Raw genomic sequence first — 22486 nt, 5'->3', positions numbered from 1 at the left:
ATCTGTAAGACTGGATCCTAGACGTGCTTCCATTTGTTTAGTGTTGTTGACAGGGCTTCCCCTGGAGTTCAGAAAGATGGGAACTTCAGCGAGCATCAACAGTGCATTTCTCTCTAGTGCCATTTTGCCACCAGTGCCTAAAACAAATGACCAGATTGGTTTGCAATACACTGGATCAAGTCCACACCCTACTTTTGGTCCCTTTAATAGCTCTTATGGGGTGTATTAGGCTTCCCAGGTGGCTCAGTGGTAAAAGAATACCTGCCAGTGCAGGAGCCACAGGAGATGTGGCTTCAGTCTCTGGGTCAGGGAGATCCTCTGGAGAAGGAAATGACAACCCACTCCAGTATTCTTGCCTGGGAAATCCCATGGACAGAGAAGCCTGGTGGGCTACCATCCTTGGGGTTGCAAAGAGTTGGATACAACTGAGCATGCATGCATGCTGATTTAAGGCTATATTTAAGCAGTATTTTTACCCATCTAGCGGAGTCATTTTTTACAGACCAGGCTTAACTCCTGCAGACAGAATAAATTCAAATATTAGTAGCATTGTTCATGGACTGTTTATTCAGTATCATTATCATGTTTGTTGCAAGGTAATCATCAAACAAGAACCTGGTGAAGCCTCTCATGTACCCACAACAGGAGCTGCCAGCCAGTCACCACTCCCTCAGTATGTGACTGTGAAAGGGGGTCACATGATAGCTGTGTCCCCTCAAAAACAGGTTCTAACTACTGGAGAAGGGACGGCCCAGTCACCAAAGATTCAGCCCTCCAAGGTTTGTGTTGGGTAAGGGTGGAGAAGTCAACCTGTCAGTGAACATTGTTTGCCTGAGTCATGGCCAAGTGGTGCAAGGATTCAGGGTGAGAGCATCATTGATGATCCTGGGAAAGCTTATGGACTAAAGTCTATGTTAAATCTACCTGTTCTTGCCATAGTCGTTGACAAGAGCAGGAACATATTTTGTAGAGGGGCCGGGGACAGTCCAAGAGGTGAAGGGACACTGTGTTATTTCTCTGGCAGTAAAGGCACTTGACGTCTTGGACACAACTGTCTACTTAATTCAGGTCTAAAGTGGGTAATGGAAAGGATCGAGGTTTACTGTTTACTTGTTTATTTCTGACAGAAGAGTGCTATAGTTTGTACCTCTGATGTCCTGGCTGTGTGATCTGTTGAGTGATTCCTGGCTCCTTAGAGAGTTTATTTTCTTTGTTATCTGGAGGTTTGGGGAATTTACATTTTGGGAGAATTGTAAAGCAGAGATACATGTTTCCCTGTATCCGTGGTGCTTAGGACTGTCAGAGTTTATCCTGCTGTTATTCATGTATTGTCTTAATCCTCAGACAACCTTGCAAGGTGGTTATTTTGACCACTGTTCTACAAATGAGGAAGTTGTGGCTCTGAGAGGTTAAGCAACTCCCTTAAGAGCATACAGCTATTATAATAAGTGACAGAGAATTAGAACCCAGGTCTAGTGACTCCAAAACTCCCCATTCTGGACCTGTTAAAATTTGGGGCCATTCAGCATGCTTTTAGAACATCCAGAGTTAAAATTATTTCACTTAATTTAGGGCAGATATATCCTAAAGCTGTTACAATTATGTGAAGTGCTTGCTTTTCAACTTTAAAATAGAAAAAGGTTTTAGATATTTTGGTTAGTCTAGATAGCTGCATGTAGATTGAGTTAAAAATTCATAGTGTTATAGTTGGTTCTAAAATCTGTAAGAATTCATTAACTACTTTGCTAGACTTACCTGCTTATAAGACTCAACTGATGATTAAGAATGTATAGATACTGAGGCCCCCATCTCAGACTTACTGATCAGAACTTCTCTGGGGCCCTGGGAGTTTGGATTTTTAACAAGCTCTCCTGTTGACTCATATGATCAGGCAAATTTAGGAACCATAGAGCTACAGCATCAAATCTGATTTGGGGGTTTCCATAGGCAGAATCACTAAAACAGGCAACCCCCAGCTACTTCCTGATGCTTCTTCCATTGTTTTGGCCTCAGAGATAAGCATTTTGTCCAGATTCCTTTTGTGAATCAGTTACTGTCATCTGGTCTTCGTACTCAGACATGTAGACATGTCCTATATGTTGTTTAAAATCTATTTTGGTTCACCTAGAAATACATGGTATTTCTGATTTGGGTTTTGAATCATTATAACATTGCACTTTGTCCTCAGAAACTCTGAGAAGTTTCCACTTTTTGTTACTTTTGCATTTTGCAAATCTGTTCACCCAGTAATATTGGCTTTCTTGTCACATTCCCACCTACCTAATGGCAAGGTAGGACCAAGAGAAAGTGGATGATGGGTTTGTGCTAGAATAAAACCATGCCTTGAATAAAATGTAAAGGCACCTGATAAGAAAAGCCACGGAAGTGTGAAAAAATTGCAGAGAAGCAGCAGAACGTGAGAAAAGACATCTATTCCAGAAATTTAGTATCTGCTTTAGACTCAAGATAAGGAGCTGTGTGCACATACAGGCTGTCCCTCTTATTGCTGAGGTGCAGTGAGAGAAAGCAAGCCAGAAAACAGAAGGGTGAACAGAATAGTACTCTTAACTTCCACACAGCTTTGGCAACAGCTTAGTTTTTTCATAGGGATTGAGGTGCTGCTTTTGACATGAAAGAGACAGCTAAGGAATTGGTGGTTCACGTGAGAAGGAAGCAGTGTGGTTTAGTTAAAACAGCATGAGCTTTGTAATTAGAGATTGTTACACACTTAGATCTCAGCCACTTATTACCTGTGTGAACTGGGCAGATTCATCTCTCTGAACCTTGTTTTTTCACCTAATAAAAGGGAACATTGCCCTTTCTTTGCCTTTCAGCGCTGTAGGAGAATTAGAGATCATTGTATATCGAGTACCTAACACAGAGCAGGTGCTAAATCAGTGATGGCATATAATGTTATGTGAGATATCAGTGTGTGAGTACCATGGAATAGTTGCTATCATTGAGCACCGAATCGTAAGTGGCTATATTTTTCAGTGTCTGGAGGGAAAGTCACATATATGAATCCTCAGCTTCAGGTTGCTAGTTTCTGACTTGCAGAGGTCTATACAGTGCACAGGGAGGGCAGGAATAAAAACACCGAATCAAAGCATGAATCAGAGTTAAGTGTTTATAACAGTACAGAACAAAAGTGAAACTGCTTTGTGAAACTGTTGATAGAAGGAAACATGGAAAGCAGAGACAAGTGTTGTGGGAGGGGAAGAAGAGAACATTTGGTAAGTGATTTCAGGCCCTAGGCCCAAATGTTGTGGTGGTTGTTGTTGTTTTTCTTTTTTTAAGCTAGTTTGGGGTTACAGTGTCCTACGTAAGAGACTTAGCTGTGGTGTCATAGACGTAAACCCTGCATAGGGCTTTCCCCAGTAGAATGCCAGGCTTCCTCATTCTCAGTGTATGAGAATAAAGAAAGGGAAGTTCATCTTGTGAGTGGTTTGTTCTTAATGTACAGGCTCTGCTAATAACAACTGCCCTCCTGTGGCCAACATGGTGATGTTTTATTTGGCTTTTGGAGAGATTAGGTACATCATATTCTGGACATTTTGAAGCAGTTGAGTGTGAGGATAGAGGCGGGCACAACAAGAGAAAAGCAAGCCAGATGCATGGGATTGGGGAGAAAAAATAAGTGCATGTATGTATTATTTTCCTTTTTTTTTTACATTGAAATATAGTTTGTGTACAGTACTATATGTTACCTGTGTTCAGTGTAGTGATTAACAATTTTTAAATGTTATAGTCTATTTATACTTATAAAATATTGACTGTATTCCCTGTGTTGTACAGTATACCCTTGTAGCTTATTTTATACCTAATAGTTTGTACGTCTTAATCCTCTGTCCCTGTACTGGCCTTCCTTCCTTCCATTTCCCCACTGGTAACCGCTAGTTCATTCTACTTTTTTGAGTCTACTTCTTTTTTGTTATATTCACTAGTTGTATTTTTTATATTCCACATGTAAGTGGTATCATTTGCATATATTATTTTCCTTTTAGATCTGTGTTTTCTTTGTTAATTTAGGAACATGAAATATATGTAATTTAGCTTAGTGGATTATTAAGTGTGATATATTTTGGAAATATAAAGACAGACGTCTTAGGAAAAAAGTTCAACTACTAGAACAGAAATTCCCAAACCAGAAGCTTAAATAAGCTTATTTCTCTCACACATAAAAGACCAGTAGGCAGTTCTGGTGTGCTGGTCCCACAGTCCTCAAGAATGTAGACTCCATCATGTCTTTCTGTCATTTTCAGCATTTGGTTTTCATCCTGTGGCCCCTTCCCCTCATGCCACCAAGTCACGTTTCTGGTCAGCAGGAAGAGGGAGGGGGAAGGGGTTTTAGGGAGAGCAGAACTGAAGAGTCGCACACACCACTTCTGTTCCTATCCCTTTAGCCAGAAAGGAGATGTCACACCTGGGTGTGAAAGAGCTGGAAAATAGCATTCTGTGTGGCCATGACCGTGCCTGGAAATTGGAGGTTCTACTACTGTGAGAGAGAAGCAGAGAATAGATATTGGGGTTCAGCTGGGATATATTCCTAAAAGGAGAACTGCTTTAATAGGGTGAATTTTCAGTTTTAGTAGCTATCCCAGTACCCTCTGGAGTGGCTGGACAAATTTATCTTTCTACCAGCAGTGAACAAAAGTTCCTGTCTCCCCATATCCTCTAGCTAGTTCTTGGTATCATCAGGGTTTAAAACTTTCCCCTCCAGTCTGATGGTTGAAAAGCACTTTCTTCTTTATCTTTTTTGTTTTTAGAAGTTAGATCTTTTGCTGTTCTTATAACCTTATAGAAGTCTTTTTATCTAGTTTCTGGTGAGTTCTTTATAAAATAAATAATTGGGGAGTGGAAAACACTGCCCCAGTTTTCCATTAATTAAGTTGTTCCTTCTAATTGAAAATCCTACTATTGACCTTGCTTTAAAAGAGCTCCAAAGTATTTTCTTACTTGAAAGAGTTTATAGTCTTTTCAGGACAATGTATTTCTAATTTTCATTGTTTGGTGTTGGAACCTTTTTTAAAAAAATTGATTTAAATGTTTTTCTAGCTTACATTTTTTCTTTTTTAACTGAATGTCTACCTTTAAGGAAAGAAAAGATTAGAGGGTATAGAAAAAGATAACTTTTCTTAAAAATCAGTTGGAAGAGGTGTCACATGTTATACCGTATAATGAAGGACACTAATTGCTAGATGTTCTAATGATGAAGAAATAATTGCTTCAGACAGAGAAAGCACAGAAGGAATTAATGAAGAGGTGATATTTAAAAGTATATAGTGGAATTTATAGTTTATATATGAGAATGTTTATTGCAGTTTTCGTAATGTTAAGTTTAAGTTACCTAAATAGTGACACAGCAGTGAAATATTTACTTAGATTATGATATATCTATTCTAATACATTATTTTTTGGTCACCTAAAAATGTTTTTGAAAAACAATAGCATTAGAAATCCCTGTAACATTATGTTAAATTTTAAAATTATAAAACTATATATATCCTAATCTTTGTTTTCAAAATGTACATTAAAAAGAATCAGAAGTAAATAATTAGGAGATTATTTCAAGGTGAGTAGAGTTTTATTTTTTCCTTTTTATTTCTGTTTGTCCTAAGTATTTTTTTTAACATATACTACTTTTTATAATTAAAGTAAGTTACAGATAGTAGCTGGGGTTAGGACAAAAGCTGTAACACTTTATTGTAATAACATCCAGATTGTGAGAAATACTACTGTTCACATCATAGATAGCATTCCTAGACAACTGAATTAGACAGTATATGTGTTGTGTCTAGGAGTTTCCTTTGTTCTTTGCTGAAACAGAGTGACTGTACTGTTTTAAAACCTTGAAGGACTATGAGAAGAAGCACTGCTGGATTTTTCTCTGTTTTGAACAGGTTGTTGGGGTGCCAGTTGGGTCTACTCTGCCTTCAACAGTGAAGCAGGCGGTGGCAATCAGTGGTGGTCAGATCCTTGTAGCCAAGGCTAGCTCATCTGTCGCCAAAGCAGTTGGTCCAAAGCAAGTTGTGACCCAAGGAGTTGCCAAGGCAATTGTGAGTGGAGGTGGAGGAACCATTGTCGCTCAGCCGGTGCAGACCTTAACCAAGGCTCAGGTCACTGCTGCTGGCCCTCAGAAGAGTGGATCCCAAGGTTCAGGTACTGATATTAATTGAGGTCCCTTTCTGCAACAGCCCCTTCCAAAATCCTCTGTGCTAGTGATTTTATTTGCTATTTGGTTCTCTCTAGGATAACTTAGTAGGTTGAAGTTGTAAGGAGTTTTATAAAGACATGTTAATCTTTTTCATGTAACATTTTACATAGAGATCTATAATGCTTCTGCTTTAAGGTATGTGTGTGTGAGAGGGAGATAAAGAGCAGTTGAAATAGAGTATATTTCTTGATACTGCTTTCAAGTCTGAAGAATACTCATTTGTCCTCATTTCCGCTTTGGGTTCTATTTCAGATATAAGATCTTGGTATGTTCATTTACCAGCAGCATTTGGCGATACTTGACTAAGGCATTCTCTACTAAATAAAAGTTGAAACACTCTGAATGTTTTAGTCCTTGATGTGTTATTTCTGTGAGGTCAGGAAGAAATATACTTAAGGCATTTGATATGTACTAATTTTTGATGAGGCTAAAGAGTGGTTGCTGTGAGTTGGGAGGATAGAAGGGTAGTGAATGTCCAAAATGAAGATTTCAGAGGTGACGGATTATTGCTGATGACAGAGTTCATTTGTGGCATTAAAAATTAGTGTTTGACCTATGGCTAATTCATGTTGATGTTTGGTAGAAGCCGGCACAATACTATGAAGCAATTATCCTTCAGTTAAAAATGAATAAATTTAAAAAGAAAAATGAATGTTCGAGATGGACCAGAGAAGTGATCTTTGGAAGATATAGCACCCGAGAAGGCAGAGAATAAATAAGTCTTCTACAGTGATGTCACTGAGAATGATTATCTTTAGCATAGAGCACAGTAGTTTTGAGTCAGGAGTCTGCCTTCAGCAAATGAGGGGAAGGAAGTAACTTGAGAGTTCAGGAAACGAGAGCAGAAAAGAGAGAGAGATATAGCTCAGTAGAAGCCTCAAAGGAGGCAGGGCTCTTTCTCCTCCCCTGGAGTGAGCGGTGATAATGGTTTAAAAGCCATACTGCAGAGCAGAAATGTTCCTCTCCTGCTGCTAAGCCACTTCAGTCGTGTCCAACTCTGTGCGACCCCATAAACGGCAGCCCACCAGGCTCCCCCGTCTCTGGGATTCTTCAGGCAAGAACACTGGAGTGGGTTGCCATTTCCTTCTCCAATGCATGAAAGTGAAAAGTGAAAGTGAAGTCGCTCAGTCGTGCCTGACTCTTAGCGACCCCATGGACTACAGCCTACCAGGGTCCTCCATCCATGGGATTTTCCAGGCAAGAGTACTGGAGTGGGGTGCCATTGCTTTCTCCCTCCTGGCCCTACACCTTGGATATTGAGGTAAAACAGAAAATAGCTAGGGGATTCCTAAGGATGTCTTATCTTCAGAGGACTGACAGTTTTAATTACCACAAAAAGAATAATGTTCAGGGAGACTAAGGTTCTAGAAGGTGTAAGGATCACAGCATGAATTCCTGGGTTTGGGTGCCTAGTAAGAAAGTGAAGGAAGAAAGGATGAGGGGATGAGTTCAGATCAGGGACCTTGAGCCCCGTGGGGACGGGCTCTGGGTGTGCGTGGTAGAGAGGTTTGCGGTTCTGACGTTGCTAAGATTTGGTTTAAAAGCCACTGTTGCTTTGCACAGTGATTTAAGATGAGATTAGTTCTGGTCATAATGGAGAGATGGCCCTCAGTTCAGTATCAGTTCCTGGTTATTTGGGGCAGCTTCCAGGGTTCTGCCTCCCAAAGCTTTGCACAGTGAAGTGGTAATGAGAATACTCTCGCAGGCAGGAGGAGGAGTGAGCGTCCTTGCCCTGACGCTGCTCAGGTGGTTCTCTCGGGTTTGTTTGGTGGAGATTCTAATGCAAAGTAACTGCAGAAAGTTTTCATGTTCAGAGGTTTTACAGCCATGTGCACTGAGAAGGAAATTCTAAGTGGTAAGTGAAAGCTATTTGACATAGGTGAGACTTTTAAAAGATGAATTATAATTTCATAGTATATGTGTCAGTAGTTGACTGTAGCGTTTTTTAGTTCTTAGGATTGAGGGAGACTAGAAGTCTTGTTTCAAATCAGTAAATTCATCGTTACTAGAACTTGACCATAAAGGGGCTTTAAACAAATGGGAAGGAAATGTTATTTCACATTTGAAATGTGATTATTTCATTAATTGTCTAAACCATAGTGCTTTTGAGAGTTGAGTCACTATTAATATTTATAGTGGGTGCTGTGTACTAAGTTGCTTGAGTTGTGTCCAACTCTTTGTGACCCTGTGGACCATAGCCTGCCAGGCTCCTTTGTCCGTGGGATTCTCCAGGCAAGAATACTGGAGTTGGTTGCCAGGCCTTCCTTCAGGGGATCTTCTGACCCAGGGACTGAACCCAAATCTCTTATATCTCCTGCATTGGCAGATGGGTTCTTTACCACTAGCGCCACCTTGGAAGCCCAAATTATAGTTGGGACATGGGTATAAATTGTAACTGCTTTGGGCAAACCAGGATATATGGTCACTCTATTTATATACAGATATAAACTTCTTTATAGTTTATAGCAGATTCTTCTAATATGTAAATTTTTTAATTAGCAAGATAATTAAGAATATCAGCCTTTAAAGCATTGTGTATCTAGGAAGCAAACTGTAGAGTTTTGTTTTGTTTTTAATTGAAGGACAATTGCTTTACAGTATTGGTTTGGCTTCTGCCGTATAGCAACATGAATTAGCCATTCAGTGTATATGTGTTCCTCCCTCTTGAACTTCCCTCTCACCTCCCACCCTTTCCCACCCCTCTAGGTTTTTACAGAGCCCGGTTTGAGTTCCCTGAGTCATAGAGCAAATTTCCATTGGCTGTCTGTTCTACATATTGTAGTGTAGCTGCTTCCATGCTCTCTCTGCATGCTTGCTGCCCTCTCATTCCTCAGCCTCGCCCATGTCAACAAGTCTGTTCTCTATGTCTGCATCTCCGTTGCTGCCCTGCACATAGGTTCATCAGTACCATCCTTCTAGATTCTACATATATGTGTTTGTATATGATATTTTTTCTCTTTCTGACTGACTTCTAGGTTCATCCACCTCATTAGAACTGACTCAAATGCATTCCTTTTTATGGCTGAGTAGTATTCTGTTGTATAAATGTACCACAGCTGCTTCATCCATTCGTCTGTTGATGGACATCTAGGTTGCTTCCATGTCCCAGCTTTGTAAATAGTACTGCAGTGAACATTGGGGTACACGTGCCTTTTTCAATTTTCGTTTCCTCAGGATACATGCCTAGAAGTGGTACGGCTCGGTCATATGGTAGATTTATTCCTAGTTTTTTAAGGAATCTCCAAACTGTCTTCCGTAGTGGCTGTATCAGTTTACATTCCCACCATGTTTATTAATGTTTTTGAATAAGTATTTTATTTTAGAACTAGCATTCTCTAGCTTCAATTTCAGAACTAGCATTGCCTTCAGTTCCAACTTAACTTACTGTTTTTCCTCTTTCTTTTTTTCCCCTTTATTTCCTTCACCATTTTAGTGATGGCAACATTGCAGCTTCCAGCTACTAATTTGGCCAACTTGGCAAACTTGCCTCCTGGCACTAAACTCTACCTTACAACAAACAGTAAGAACCCTTCGGGCAAAGGAAAACTGCTGCTGATCCCTCAGGGAGCCATCCTGCGAGCTACCAACAATGCTAGTAAGTCCATTGTTAAATCATTTGGTTCTTGGGTCTTTGAGTATGTTCACCTCATCCACCAGAGGGGCAGTTCTTACCTCTTTCAGAAAGCATTTTGTTAGCTTTGTGATAACATGGTGGCATTTGCCCACATGGATTTAAACCATACAAATATTTTAACTAGCAATGGATTTTTAAAATAATCATAGTCTTAGGAGGTGACACTGTTTTCTTGGATTTATCTACTGAAGAGTCTGGGATCAGGAACAAATACACTGAAGAGGTGAGGATGTTGAAGCTATTCTGGGGAGAAGGCTAAGCTGAAAATAAGAGTTCTTTCTGTCAGGTATCTAAAAACTGGTAACACCTGAGAAGATTGCTGAACACCTGTTTTTATCTTGAAGGGGATGGGAATAGGATTGGAATCAAGTGTCTCTGCTTGCCATTATTTAGATATGCATCTTAAATTTGCTAGTTTGGGAAATGGCCAGAGAAATACAGGCTCAACTTTAGTGTATAAGATGTAAAGCCCCAAAGAAATTAGATGGTTTATACTTATATAAATGGTTTATAAACTTTTGCTTTGACATATAGTAAAAAACAGTTTGGGTGGTGTTGAAAGGGTAAGAGGAATTACTTCTGTCTGAGTCAGAAGTATAATTGGTACAGCAGTTAGGTTCGTTAGAAATTAGCCACTTGCCAAAATGCAGTGTGTAATTGTAACCAGGCAAGGGCTTGTGTGCCCATGGTACAGAAAGGCATTTTCTGACAGGAGGAGTTTGCAGCAGAGCAAGGGTTTATTGCAGGGCACCAACCAAGCAAGTGGGAAACAAGTCTCAGGTCCACTCCAGCTTGGTCTTTGAGTTTGGGGTTTTTAAAGGGGAAGAACAGAGAAGCCAGGGTTAATCATCATCTCGTAACATTTCTTAGTCATAGTTTTGGGAGTCAGCATGTCTCTGGTTTCTGTTTCTCTGGCCAGGTGGTCCAGGGCTCAGGGGTCTGTTCGCTCATCTTGCCCTGGAGAAACAGTTTTTACTTCAGTGATGTTATTTGCAACAACAGTTTTAGTACATGAATGATGTTATTAACAATGGCAGTTTTAGTCTTCTGACTCTGGCTGATTAATGTTCAGTTAGCACAGGACTGAGGTCAAAGGGTACAAGAAAGGGAATAAAGTTTTGGATAGAGAGATTCATCATAAACTTGGCAGGGAAATTTGGTTTTGGGGGACTGAGTTTCAGAAGCTAGTCAACGATTTTGTTTACTGACTGTAATGAGTGATCTCCACTCTCTCACCCTGGTGTTTTTTCCTCATACCTAAGCAGTGATGTATCAAAAATTTAGCTATGTAAGAAGAAGACAATGCAAGCATTTCAAAAATCCATTCAGAGAGCTCCTTAGAGTTTAGTTTTTGTATGTCACCAGAAATAAAGTAAAAAGGGGTACAAAGGCTTTAAAGTGGAATTTGAAAAGCAAAATAGAATGGAGTCATTATAAAGATGAGGAAAGTCTTAGTTTTTTCCAGAGCAGGGTGAGATGGAAAAGAGAGAGTACTGTAAAATTATACTAAATTCCAGCAGTTTCACTGAAATTGAATCAGATGCCAAAAAGTTTGGGAGCTCTTCTCTGAGCACATTAGGTGTTGATTAAAAACACTTGGTTAGAAAATGTATCCAACTCAATCTCCCACAGCTAAGCCCACTTGCAAAGAGAAGTTCTTCATTTCAGTACTCAGAGCTGAACTAGTTGACCTCCATTCAGTCAGAAGTAAATATATTTCCATCTTCTGCACCCGGAAATTCTCACTCTTGTCACAGAAGTCTGTATCACCAAAAAAGGAGGAAAGAAGGAAAGGGGAAGAATGCAGCCTTCGTGACAACATTGCTCTGGGCTCATCTGTTTTCTCTGTTACGGCTCCTCTTAGTATTCTTATGACTATGCTGTCATTCGTTGCATTTTCAGACCTCCAGTCTGGCTCAGCTGGCGGCAGCGGTGGCGGCAGCAGTAGTGGTGGGGGAGGCGGTGGCAGCAGTGGAGGAACAGGCGGAACCGGTGGAACCCAGAGCCCTGCTGGCCCTGGAGGGATATCCCAGCATCTGACGTACACATCCTACATCCTCAAGCAAACCCCTCAGGTATGGTCATCTGTCACTGGTACCTTCTAAATCACCTAGTTATTTATAATGACTGCCTTTAATTGTAGTGGATTTACCTTTACAGCTCTGGAATCAGGGGGTCAGTACTATTAATAACATTTTAGCCATGTTACAAATTTGTGTTATTTGGGGCTTGCTATCTATGTTTTGAGAGAAAATCAAGTAGAGATTCAGAAGGACTTAAGTAACTTATCCAGGATCTCTCTGCTGAGCTAGTTGGTAGCATTTGGGTTTAAACCCAGGTCTTCCTGAGAGATGTTTGCTATGCTGTTGCCTCTCATGGGTTTGGAATAGTATCAGTGTGTAGTTGAAAATTTTCTCTTAGACGGGAGTAACCAGATAGTACCAAGTTATGGTTTGGAATTAACATTGGATTCAAGGTTAGGGACAGCTTTCTATCATCTTGCTTTCCCTTAATCCTTTCTTTCCCCTCTTTCTTGGCTCCTCTTTCTTTCTTGGCTCCTCTCCAAGTAAGGGAAAAGAATTTTGGTTCCAGGTGTTCTTAGTAATCCAGCTGTGAGGACTAGATTGTAAAACTTGAGCTTCCAGCAGCCTGCTGTGTCACTCAAGTGCAAAGTTTGAGAAGCAGGGATAGCTGTTGGTAGTGACACTGAGATCAGAGCTATTCTGTTTGTTTTCGTGAGTAGCAGAAATGAAGGGAGCATTGTTGCTTATAATATGGGACCTTGTGATTTAAAGTCATTTGAACTTCACAAATTACTGATCAGGTCTTTGTTTGTAACTTAGGGCACATTTTTAGTTGGCCAGCCATCACCGCAGACATCTGGGAAACAGCTGACTACGGGGTCAGTGGTCCAAGGAACACTGGGAGTCAGCACATCCTCTGCACAAGGACAGCAGACATTAAAAGTCATCTCTGGACAAAAAACCACTTTGTTTACCCAGGTAAATGCACACTCACACACATACCAAATATGTGGTAGTTATGGCATTTGTTTAAATATTACAGCTTGTTTCTTTCCACAGAGAAATTATAGTTACCTAAGAGAATAAGGGATAAAATAGTATAGAATAATAAGAATAAAATATCAAGATTTGGGGAAATATAAGTAGAATGAGAAGATGAGACTAGAGAGTTATTTAGATATGCAAACAGTAATATCTTGTATATTTGATAAAATTTGCCGAAGTTAAATAAGATGATCAGTTGTAAAATTCTCCTACTTGTGAGAGGAAGAAAAATAACCACATGATATTTTCTTAGAAGAAACAAAGATTTTCTTGACCCTTTGTTCTAAAAATTTCTCTGCAGGGACTTTGTATCAGAGATTCTGAATAGTATAGGTTATATCAGCCACACTATCCATATTGTAAGTAAATGCTATAGGAAGCTTGGTATATGTTTCTATAGCTACTTTAGTATAGGCGGAAGAGTAATGACGGAATTTTGACTGGGCGAGGGGTATCATAATCATCTGTAGGAGAATCTACAGCTAAATTTCAAAAACTTACAGATGAAACAGTGTAGAAGGTATAAACAGTGTGACGCCATTTTTAACAAATAACGCACTTTTTATGTCTGTGTGTAGATCAGCAGTTCTCAAAGCACATCAGATTTTTGTCAAACGCTTTTTCTCTGTCTATTGAGAGGATCATGTGGTTTTTTTTTTAATTTGTTAATAAAGTGAATCATCGATATTTCGAATGTTAAAACAACCATGCATTCCTAGAATAAAACCTACTTGGTTGTGATATTTTCAAATACTCTCTTATAGTATTGTTGAATTTGATTTGGTAACATTTTGTCTAGAATTTTCCCAGGGAATATTGGTCAGTAATTTTCAGTGCAATTTCTGTCTGATTTTGGTATCAGCGTAGTGCTGACCTCATAAAATGAGTTGGAAACTTCTTCCTTTTCACTTTTTAGAGAATTTATATCAACTTGGTATTATTTCTTAACTATTCAGAATATACCAGTGAAACTGTAGTGGCCTGGAGCTTTTCTAATTGGGAAGGTGTTAATCTACAGTTCCAATTTATTTAACACATATGACTGTTCAGGTTATTTAGTCTTAAGGAGATTTGGTAGTTTATATCCTTAAATGAATTGGTTTATTACATCTGTGTGTGTGTGTGTGTGTGTGTGTGTTTATTAGTCGCTCAGCTGTGTGCGACTCTTTGTGACCCTGTGGACTGTAGCCCGCCAGGCTTCTCTGTCCATGGGATTCTCCAGGCACAAATACTGGAGTGGGTTGCCATTCCCTTCTCCAGGGGATCTTCCCAACCCAGAGATTGAACCTGTGTCTCCTGCATTGCAGGCAGATACTTTACCGTCGGAGCCATTAGAGAAGCGCTTTATTACATCTAAATAGTTGAATTTCTTGGAACAAACTGGTTCATGATTTTCCCTAATTATCCTTTTAATGTCTCTAGGCTATTTAGTGATGTCCCCCTTTTCATTCTGGACTTTGATAATTATATATCTTCTCTTTTTTCTTGATCAGTCTAGTTAGAAGGTTTATCAGTTTTGTTGATCTTTTCAGATTACCAGCATTTGGTTTCCTTGAGAGGTGAATTCCCTTTGATCAGATGCTCTTTGCTATATTAAACAGATATCAGGCTCCAGAATTCTTTAAGCAGTTCTTTAAAATCTTAGCTAATTTCTTCTAATCTGCTCATGTTGCACCCAATGCAGTGACTTTCTTTTTTTGTTCTGCCACAGCTAAGACCTTTGCTGTTGCTTTTTATTAAGGTATAATTTGCATAGAATAATGCGTACATCACAGTGTACTGCTCAGTGAGTTGGATGGATGTCTGTGCTCTTTCAAGCCTATCCCAGTCACACTTTAGAGCATTTCCATCACTCTAAAACATAACCTTCATTTCTCATTCCACTTTTTTATATTACCATTTTTCTATTTCTGTTACCATTGAGTAGCTTTTGTCTGTTCATGAGCTTCATATCAATAAAATTATAGACTTTTAGCTTCTATTGTTGAATAGAGTGTTTTTTACATTTATCCATGTGTGCATTGATTTTTGATTTTTTATTCTTGAGTAATGTTTTGTTGCTTGACTCTACTCTCCTGTTGATGGATGCTTGGGTTATTTCCAGGTTTTGACTTATGAATGATACTGTTATGAGCATTCTTATACAGATCATTTGTATAGTAGAATAGCTAGGTCATAGGGTAAGTATAAAAAACTGATGTATAGTTTTATATCTGTCATTATCAAAGTAGTTGTACCATTTGATTCTCCCATGAGTAATGTGGGAGAGTTCTAGTTACTGTACATCCTCACAACACAGAGTATCATCATTCTTTTAAATTGTAGCCATTTTTGTGAGTATGAAGTGATATCTCATTGTGGTTTTAATTTGCATGAGACCCCAATATAGATTAATGTCACGGCTACTTCTTCTGGATTCTAGTCATGACTCCATGCAATAATTTAACCAACCTGCAAAACTGAAAATGCTTACTCATGCCTTTTATAGAAAAGTTTGCTGAACCCTGACAAAACCTCTAAAACTGTAATTTGTTGAATGAGTCTCAAATGCTAAATGCTCTGCCTATACTAGCACCATTAAATTACCCATTTAAATCCAGCCCTTGATTAGATTTTCATGTCTAAACATTATGTGTTACATTTAGGAGCACTTTGGGCTCAGGTTTTTAATAACAAATGTCTCCAACTTTTGAAGGCACAGCTGCCAAACGGTGACTTGCAAATACATTCATTTACTTGGTCTACCTCAGGGATAAAGGAACGTTTATATTAAAACGTCATAAACTTGAGAGCTTGTTGGAAAGTACACAAATAAATACTTCATATAGTTTTGATTAGCAAGGCTTATTTGGGGATATGTTATGGGGGGCTGGATATGTAGGTAAAGATTGAATTGTGCCTGTTAACCAGGGTAACGTTATTACTCCATCCTGTTTTGTCTCTGCAGGCAGCCCCAGGGGGACAGGCATCTCTAATGAAAATATCTGATAGCACCTTGAAGTCTGTACCAGCCACATCCCAGCTTTCAAAGCCTGGAACCACAATGCTGAGAGTTGCAGGAGGGGTTATCACAACTGCCACTTCCCCAGCCGTAGCCCTCTCAGCAAATGGGCCTGCACAACAGGTGAGAAGTAGCAGGATAGTAGAAAATCATAATGAAGCATAAAATCAGTAAAGAAAAAAAAACACACAACATAAGCTAGTTATCAGGCACACTAATGACTAATTGTTCTTTTAAAAAAAATTCAAATATTCACATACCACAAAATTCACCATTTTGAAGCATACAGTTCAGTGGTTTTTATTCTCAAGGTTGTATAACCATCACTACTATCTAATTCTAGAACTTTTTGTTTTTATTACTCCAAAAAGAACCTTAGTACCCAGTAGTAGTCACTCTGATTTTCTTCCTCCTTCTCCCAAGTCTTAGGCAGCTTCTAATCTACTTTCTTGTGACCGGCTTCTTTTGCTTAGCATAATTTCAAGGTTCATAAATTTAATAACATGTGTTAGTACTTATTCCTTTTTATAGCCAAATAATATTCAGTGTTATGGATATACCACATTTTGTTTCTCCATTCATCAGTTGATGGATATTTGGGCTGTTTTCCCCTTTTGATTATAATGATTAATGGTGCCATGAACATTTGTGTACAAGTTTTATGTTGCAGGCAGAGTCTTTACCAGCTGAGCCATGAGGGAAGCCCTTGTATATAATCCTGTGTTTTCATTTATCTTGTCTTTATACTTAGGAAGGAATTGCTAGATGATATAGTAACTACATTTAACATTTTGAAGAACTACTAAACTGGTTTCCCAAGCAGCTGCACTGTTGTAGAGTCCCACCAGCAATGTATGAGGGTTCAAAGTTTTTCCAGTCTTTGCTGATAATTGTTTCTGTCCATGCTTGTTGTTTTTGTTTGGAGCTTTTGTTTGTTTGTTTTAGTGATTGTGTTGGGTGTGAAGTGGTATTTCACTGTGGTTTTGATTTCCGTTTCCCTGATGGCTAGTGATATTGTGCATCTTTTCACATACTTACTGGCCATTTGTATATTATCTTTGGAGAAATGTCTATTCAGGTCCTTTGCCCATTATTTGGTTGGGTTATTGACTCTCTTTCTCTTATTGAGTTGTAGGAGATTTTTGTATATTCTAGATACAAGTCTTTTACCAGATTTGCAAAAATTTTCTCCTCTCTTATCTGTCTTTTCACTTTCTTGAATCACAAAACTAACTTTGATGAAGTCCTGTTTACCTGTTTTCTTTTTAATAGAGTTTTTAAAAAATAATTTTTATTATTTATTTTTGGCTGTGCTGAGTCTTCTTTGCTGAGCAGGCTTTTCTCTTGTGGAGAGCAGGGGGTTGCTCTAGTTTCGGCGCATGGGCTTCTCATCATTGTGGCCTCTCTTGTTACGGAGTGCGGGTTCTAGGGCACACGGGCTCAGTAGCTGTGGGTCCTGGGCTCTAGTGCATGGGCTCAGGAGTTGCGGCCATGCTCACAGGTTTAGTTGTTTTGTGGCATGTCGCGTCTTCCTGGATCAGGAATTGAACCCATGTCTCCTGCATTGACAGGCAGATCCTTTGCACTGGGTGTTGGTTGCTGCGGATGGGCTCTCCCTAGTTGTGGCAAGCAGGGGCTACTCTTTGTTGCAGTGTGCGGGCTTCTCATTGCAGCGGTTTCACTTGTTGCAGAGCACACGCTCACTAGTTGTGGTGTGTGACTCCAGAGCATGCAGGCTTCAGTAGGTGCAGCTTGCAGGCTCAGTAGTTGTGGGACATCAGCTCAGTTGCTTTGTGGCATGTAGAATCCTCCTGGACCAGGGATCAAACCCATGTTCCCTGCATTGGCAGGTGGATTCCTATCCACTGCACCACCAGGGAAGTCCCCTATCAGTTTTTCTTTCATTGCTTGTTTATGCTAGTAAAAAACCATTGCCTAATCCAAAGTCAGAAAATATAAGCCTTTGTTTTCTTCTAAGAGTTTTCTAGTTTGGGCCCTTACATTTACCCCTTTCTCCATTTTGAATTAGTCTTTGTATACGGTATGAGATAGGGGGCCAAACTTTATTCTTCTGTTTGTAAGTATCCAGTTGGCCAGCAACATTTGTTGAAAAGTCTGTTTTCCTTTTGAATTCTCTTGACACCCCAAGGTGCTCACTTCCCAGGCTTCACACTCCTTGCAACTACTGCTTCACCTCACATGCCTACTCATATGACTCTACTTTGCAGTTCCTTGAACATATGTTCTTTCTTACCCCTCTGACTTTCTGCGTGCTCTCTCCTGCCAGGGAAGACCCTCTTATCTCCCCCTTTTCCTATCTTCAAGATATCCCTAACGCTCCCAGTGCTCTCCCTCCCATCCCTAGGCTGAAGGAGTAACCTTCTCACTTGTCATGCTGCCTTGTACCCTTGCCTGCTGCAGCCTTCATCACTGTCTGGTAACCCTCTCCTTGAAGGCTTTTATCTCGGGACCCTGATATTTAACACTGCTTTGTATAGATGTTTGTTGAATAATATGACAAACTTTAAAATATTTCAGTGAGTTTTTAATAAAGTCATACTATTCCATTTTCACATTCTGATATTATGTCCGATTGCGGGTGATAAGTTGAAATACTGTTTTATCAGTCAGTCAGTTCAGTCGCTCAGTTGTGTCTGACTCTTTGTGACCCCATGGACTGCAGCACACCAGGCCTCCCTGTCCATCACAGACTCCCGGAGTTTACTCAAACTCACGTCCATTGAGTCGGTGATGCCATCCAACCATCTCATCCTCTGTTGTCCCCTTCTCCCGCCTTCAATCCTTCCCAGCACCAGGGTCTTTTCCAATGAGTCAATTCTTTGCATCAGGTGGCCAAAGTGTTGGAGTTTCAGCTTCAGCATCAGTCTTTCCAATGAATATTCAGAATTGATTTCCTTTAGGACTGACTGGTTGGATCTCCTTGCAGTCCAAGGGACTCTTAAAAGTCTTCTCCATCACCACAGTTCAAAAGCCTCAATTCTTCAGCACTCAGCTTTCTTTATAGTTCAACCCTCACATCCATACATGACTACTGGGAAAACCATAGCCTTGACTAGACGGACCTTATTTTATAAAGTGATATAATAGGTGGTGAATTTTTTAATATAGTAATCCTATAATACGTCCTCATTTTTAAATTTTTAAAATGTCCTGGCCCATGAAGTCTGAAAACATCAGTTCAGTTTCAGTTCAGTCTCTCAGTCGTGTCCAACTCTTTGCGACCCCATGAATCACAGCACGCCAGGCCTCCCTGTCCATCACCAACTCTCAGAGATCACTCAGACTCAAGTCCATCGAGTCCGTGATGCCATCCAGCCATCTCATCCTCTGTCGTCCCCTTCTCCTCCTGCCCCCAATCCCTCCCAGCATCAGAGTCTTTTCCAATGAGTCAACTCTTTGCATGAGGTGGCCAAAGTACTAGGGTTTCAGCTTTAGCATCATTTCCTCCAAAGAAATCCCAGGGCTGATCTCCTTCAGAATGGACTAGTTGGATCTCCTTGCAGTCCAAGGGACTCTGAAGAGTCTTCTCCAACACCACAGTTCAAAAGCATCAATTCTTCGGCGCTCAGCTTTCTTCACAGTCCAACTCTCACATCCATACATGACCAATGGAAAAACCATAGCCTTGACTAGATGGACCTCTGTTGGCAAAGTAGCGTCTCTGCTTTTGAATATGCTATCTAGGTTGGTCATAACTTTTCTTCCAAGGAGCAAGCGTCTTATAATTTCATGGCTGCAATCACCATCTGCAGTGATTTTGGAGCTGAAAAAAATAAAGTCTGCCACTGTTTCCACTGTTTCCCCATCTATTTCCCATAAAGTGATGGGGTAGGAACCACCAAACTAAAGAAGCAAGTATTTTACACGGCATGACATTGAATAGGTAGTTAATAACAGCTACTAGCTAATATTTTGGGTGTGCTACATGGCAGTCACTGTTGTAAGTTACACTACTTCTTAATTTTTATTATTTCTGGTTCTGTGGTTTAGCAGTCAGAAGGAACAACTCCTGGTTCATCGTCTACTGTGGGTTCTGTCATGAAAACTTCTGGACAGCAGCAAGTGTGTATGAGTCAGGCCGCTGTGGGATCCTGCAAGGCTCCTGCCCCCTCTGTCATCAGCGCCACATCCCTGGTGTCCACACCAAACCCCATCTCTGGAAAAGCCACAGTATCAGGTCAGTTGTATCATCATTTTATTTCCCTTTCCTTTCTTTGGTCTAGAACATTTCTGGAAGGTCTTCAGTTCAGTTCAGTTGCTCAGTCGTGTCCGACTCTTTGCAACCCCATGGATCACAGCACGCCAGGCCTCCCTGTCCATCACCAACTCCCGGAGTTCACTCAGAGTCATGTGCATCGAGTTGATGATGCCATCCATCCACCTCATCCTCTGTCGTCTCCTTCTCCTCCTGCCCCCAATCCCTCCCAGCATCAGGGTCTTTTCCAATGAGTCAGCTCTTCACATGAGGTGGCCAAAGTATTGGACTTTCAGCTTCAGCATCAGTCCTTCCAATGAACACCCAGGACTGATCTCCTTTAGGATGGACTGGTTGGATCTCCTTGCAGTCCAGGGGACTCTTGCCAAAATTTTGTATAATAAATTATTAAAAACCATTAACTTGGAAGCATTTTGCATATAGCTGCTTTCTAGATGAAGTATTATTTAAAATGTAGGTATAAATTTTCAAGTCTGAAATGTTTTTATGGATTGAGTAAGAATTTTTAAGTGATATAGTAAAACTTCAGCCATCTGGAACTCTTCTGGGTATTTCTCATCAGTTTTGAAAGGACCTCATGGCAAAACATCATACATTTCTTTTTGCTTTCATAAAGTACATAAAATGTAAAATTTTTAAATGTAAAGATGTAAATTTTGAGTCCAAGACATGATTTTTAACAGTAGTTACTGTATTAAGTTGTGTCAGAATGACATGCCTGAGGTTTGATGAAATGTATCTTGTCTCCATGCCCATACTGAATGGCCCCAGAAAAGTGTGCCTTTTACTTCTTTGGGTAAACTAGAGCACAAATCCTGAAGCTGGATTGCCTAATGCTTACCTCATGAAGTTTAAATGCCTAGGGTACTGTGTTACATGTAGTAATCATTATATAAATAATTGCTGCTATTGTTATTTTTAGTATCATCGTTGTTAGTCCACATTCCCTTATCTACAATTCTGAAATTCAAAAAGCTGTAAAAACCAAACGTTTGCTTATTGTTGTGCTTCTCCATAACTATTTTAGAGAAAAATCTGACCTTCTTTGACAGGCTATTTAAATGACTTAATACGGCCTCATGATGTGAAGGACTGCCGACTCACTGGAAAGACCCTGATGCTAGGAAAGATTGAGGGCAGAAAGGAGAAGAGGGCAACAGAGGATGAGATGGATAGCATCACCAACTCAATGGACATGAATTTGAGCAAACTCAGGGAGATAGTGGAGTACAGAGGGGCTTGGCATGCTACATACAGTCCATGGGGTTGCAGAGAGTCAGACATTACTTAGTGACTTAACAATAACATATATCATATATAGACACACATGTACCTACAGAGAAACATACATAAATACATACACATACGTATAGTCAACTCATTGGAAAAGACCCTGATGCTGGGAAAGATTGAGGGTGGGAGGAGAAGGGGTCAACATGAGATTGGTGGATGGCATCACTGACTCAGTGGACATGAGTTTGAGCAAACCTTGGATATAGTGAAGAACAGGGAAGCTTGGAATGCTGCAGTTCATGGTGTCTTAAAGTGTCAGACACGACTTAGCGAATAAACAACACCACATGCCCCAGTCCCTTTGAATAAAGATTGTGGATATTCTTCCCTTTTACTGCATATAGTTTGCTAAAATAAAAGCACAGGCTTGTGAGCTCTTCAGTCCAAATAAATCATCTTAACTACTCTTGGGTATTTTCAAAACTAACAAAAAAAAGATTGTGGCAATTCTCGTTTATTTTTCCCATGGTTTCTACGTCCCAATTAAAATTGACCAAATTTTTTTTATGTGGGTATTTTTATTTTTCCTTTTTTTTTTTAAGGCTGAGGAATCGGCCTTAAATCCTTTCAGGGAGGCGGTGGCCTGGGGACAGTGGTCTTTTTTGCTTCAGCCACTTTGTGCCTGACACGGTACACAGAATTTGTCTTGCTGGGGCAGTTGCCCTTGTGGCCTGATCCATTTCGTGTACCCCTTATCCTCACATGGGAGTCTTCATGTGGCAGGTGTCCTAATGGCTTTTAAGTGCCTGACCTGTGCCTACACAATATTGGTGACCTAGGCCTCAGTTGTAAAGAAGACAAAAGAGAGACCCTTACCCGTTCGGGTGGCAGCTACTGGGGCGCAGTGAGCAGTGGGGCCTTTGGAACACACCAGAGGGTAGCCCTGGCCAGAGTTCCTCAGTTGCTTCCACAGCACTTGCCTGTTGGCAGAGGGTCCCTGTGAGAAAGGAGAAGCGAGGAGGTGGGGGAAGAGACCCCAAGTTCCCTATATGAGCCACCAGAAATGTCGTGGTCCAAGCACATGTTGAGAAAGAATTTC

General features: G+C 40.2%; 1 protein-coding gene across 1 annotated transcript in view; it reads left to right on the top strand.

Annotated features, from left to right (window-relative positions):
- YEATS2 (YEATS domain containing 2) overlaps nt 1–22486 on the top strand; it is a 108062-nt gene that overhangs the window by 64012 nt on the left and 21564 nt on the right. The window contains exons 15-21 of the mRNA XM_068968241.1: nt 597–779; nt 5901–6159; nt 9648–9809; nt 11751–11923; nt 12692–12850; nt 15864–16040; nt 19932–20115. Coding sequence (XP_068824342.1) covers nt 597–779; nt 5901–6159; nt 9648–9809; nt 11751–11923; nt 12692–12850; nt 15864–16040; nt 19932–20115 — 1297 coding nt within the window. The remainder of the gene's footprint in view (nt 1–596; nt 780–5900; nt 6160–9647; nt 9810–11750; nt 11924–12691; nt 12851–15863; nt 16041–19931; nt 20116–22486) is intronic.

The sequence above is a fragment of the Capricornis sumatraensis genome, chromosome 1, assembly GCF_032405125.1.
Source record: "Capricornis sumatraensis isolate serow.1 chromosome 1, serow.2, whole genome shotgun sequence".
NCBI classification, from domain to species: Eukaryota; Metazoa; Chordata; class Mammalia; order Artiodactyla; family Bovidae; genus Capricornis; species Capricornis sumatraensis.
Note: the sequence above shows the minus strand (reverse complement) of the source record. Positions and strands in the feature narration are given on the sequence as shown.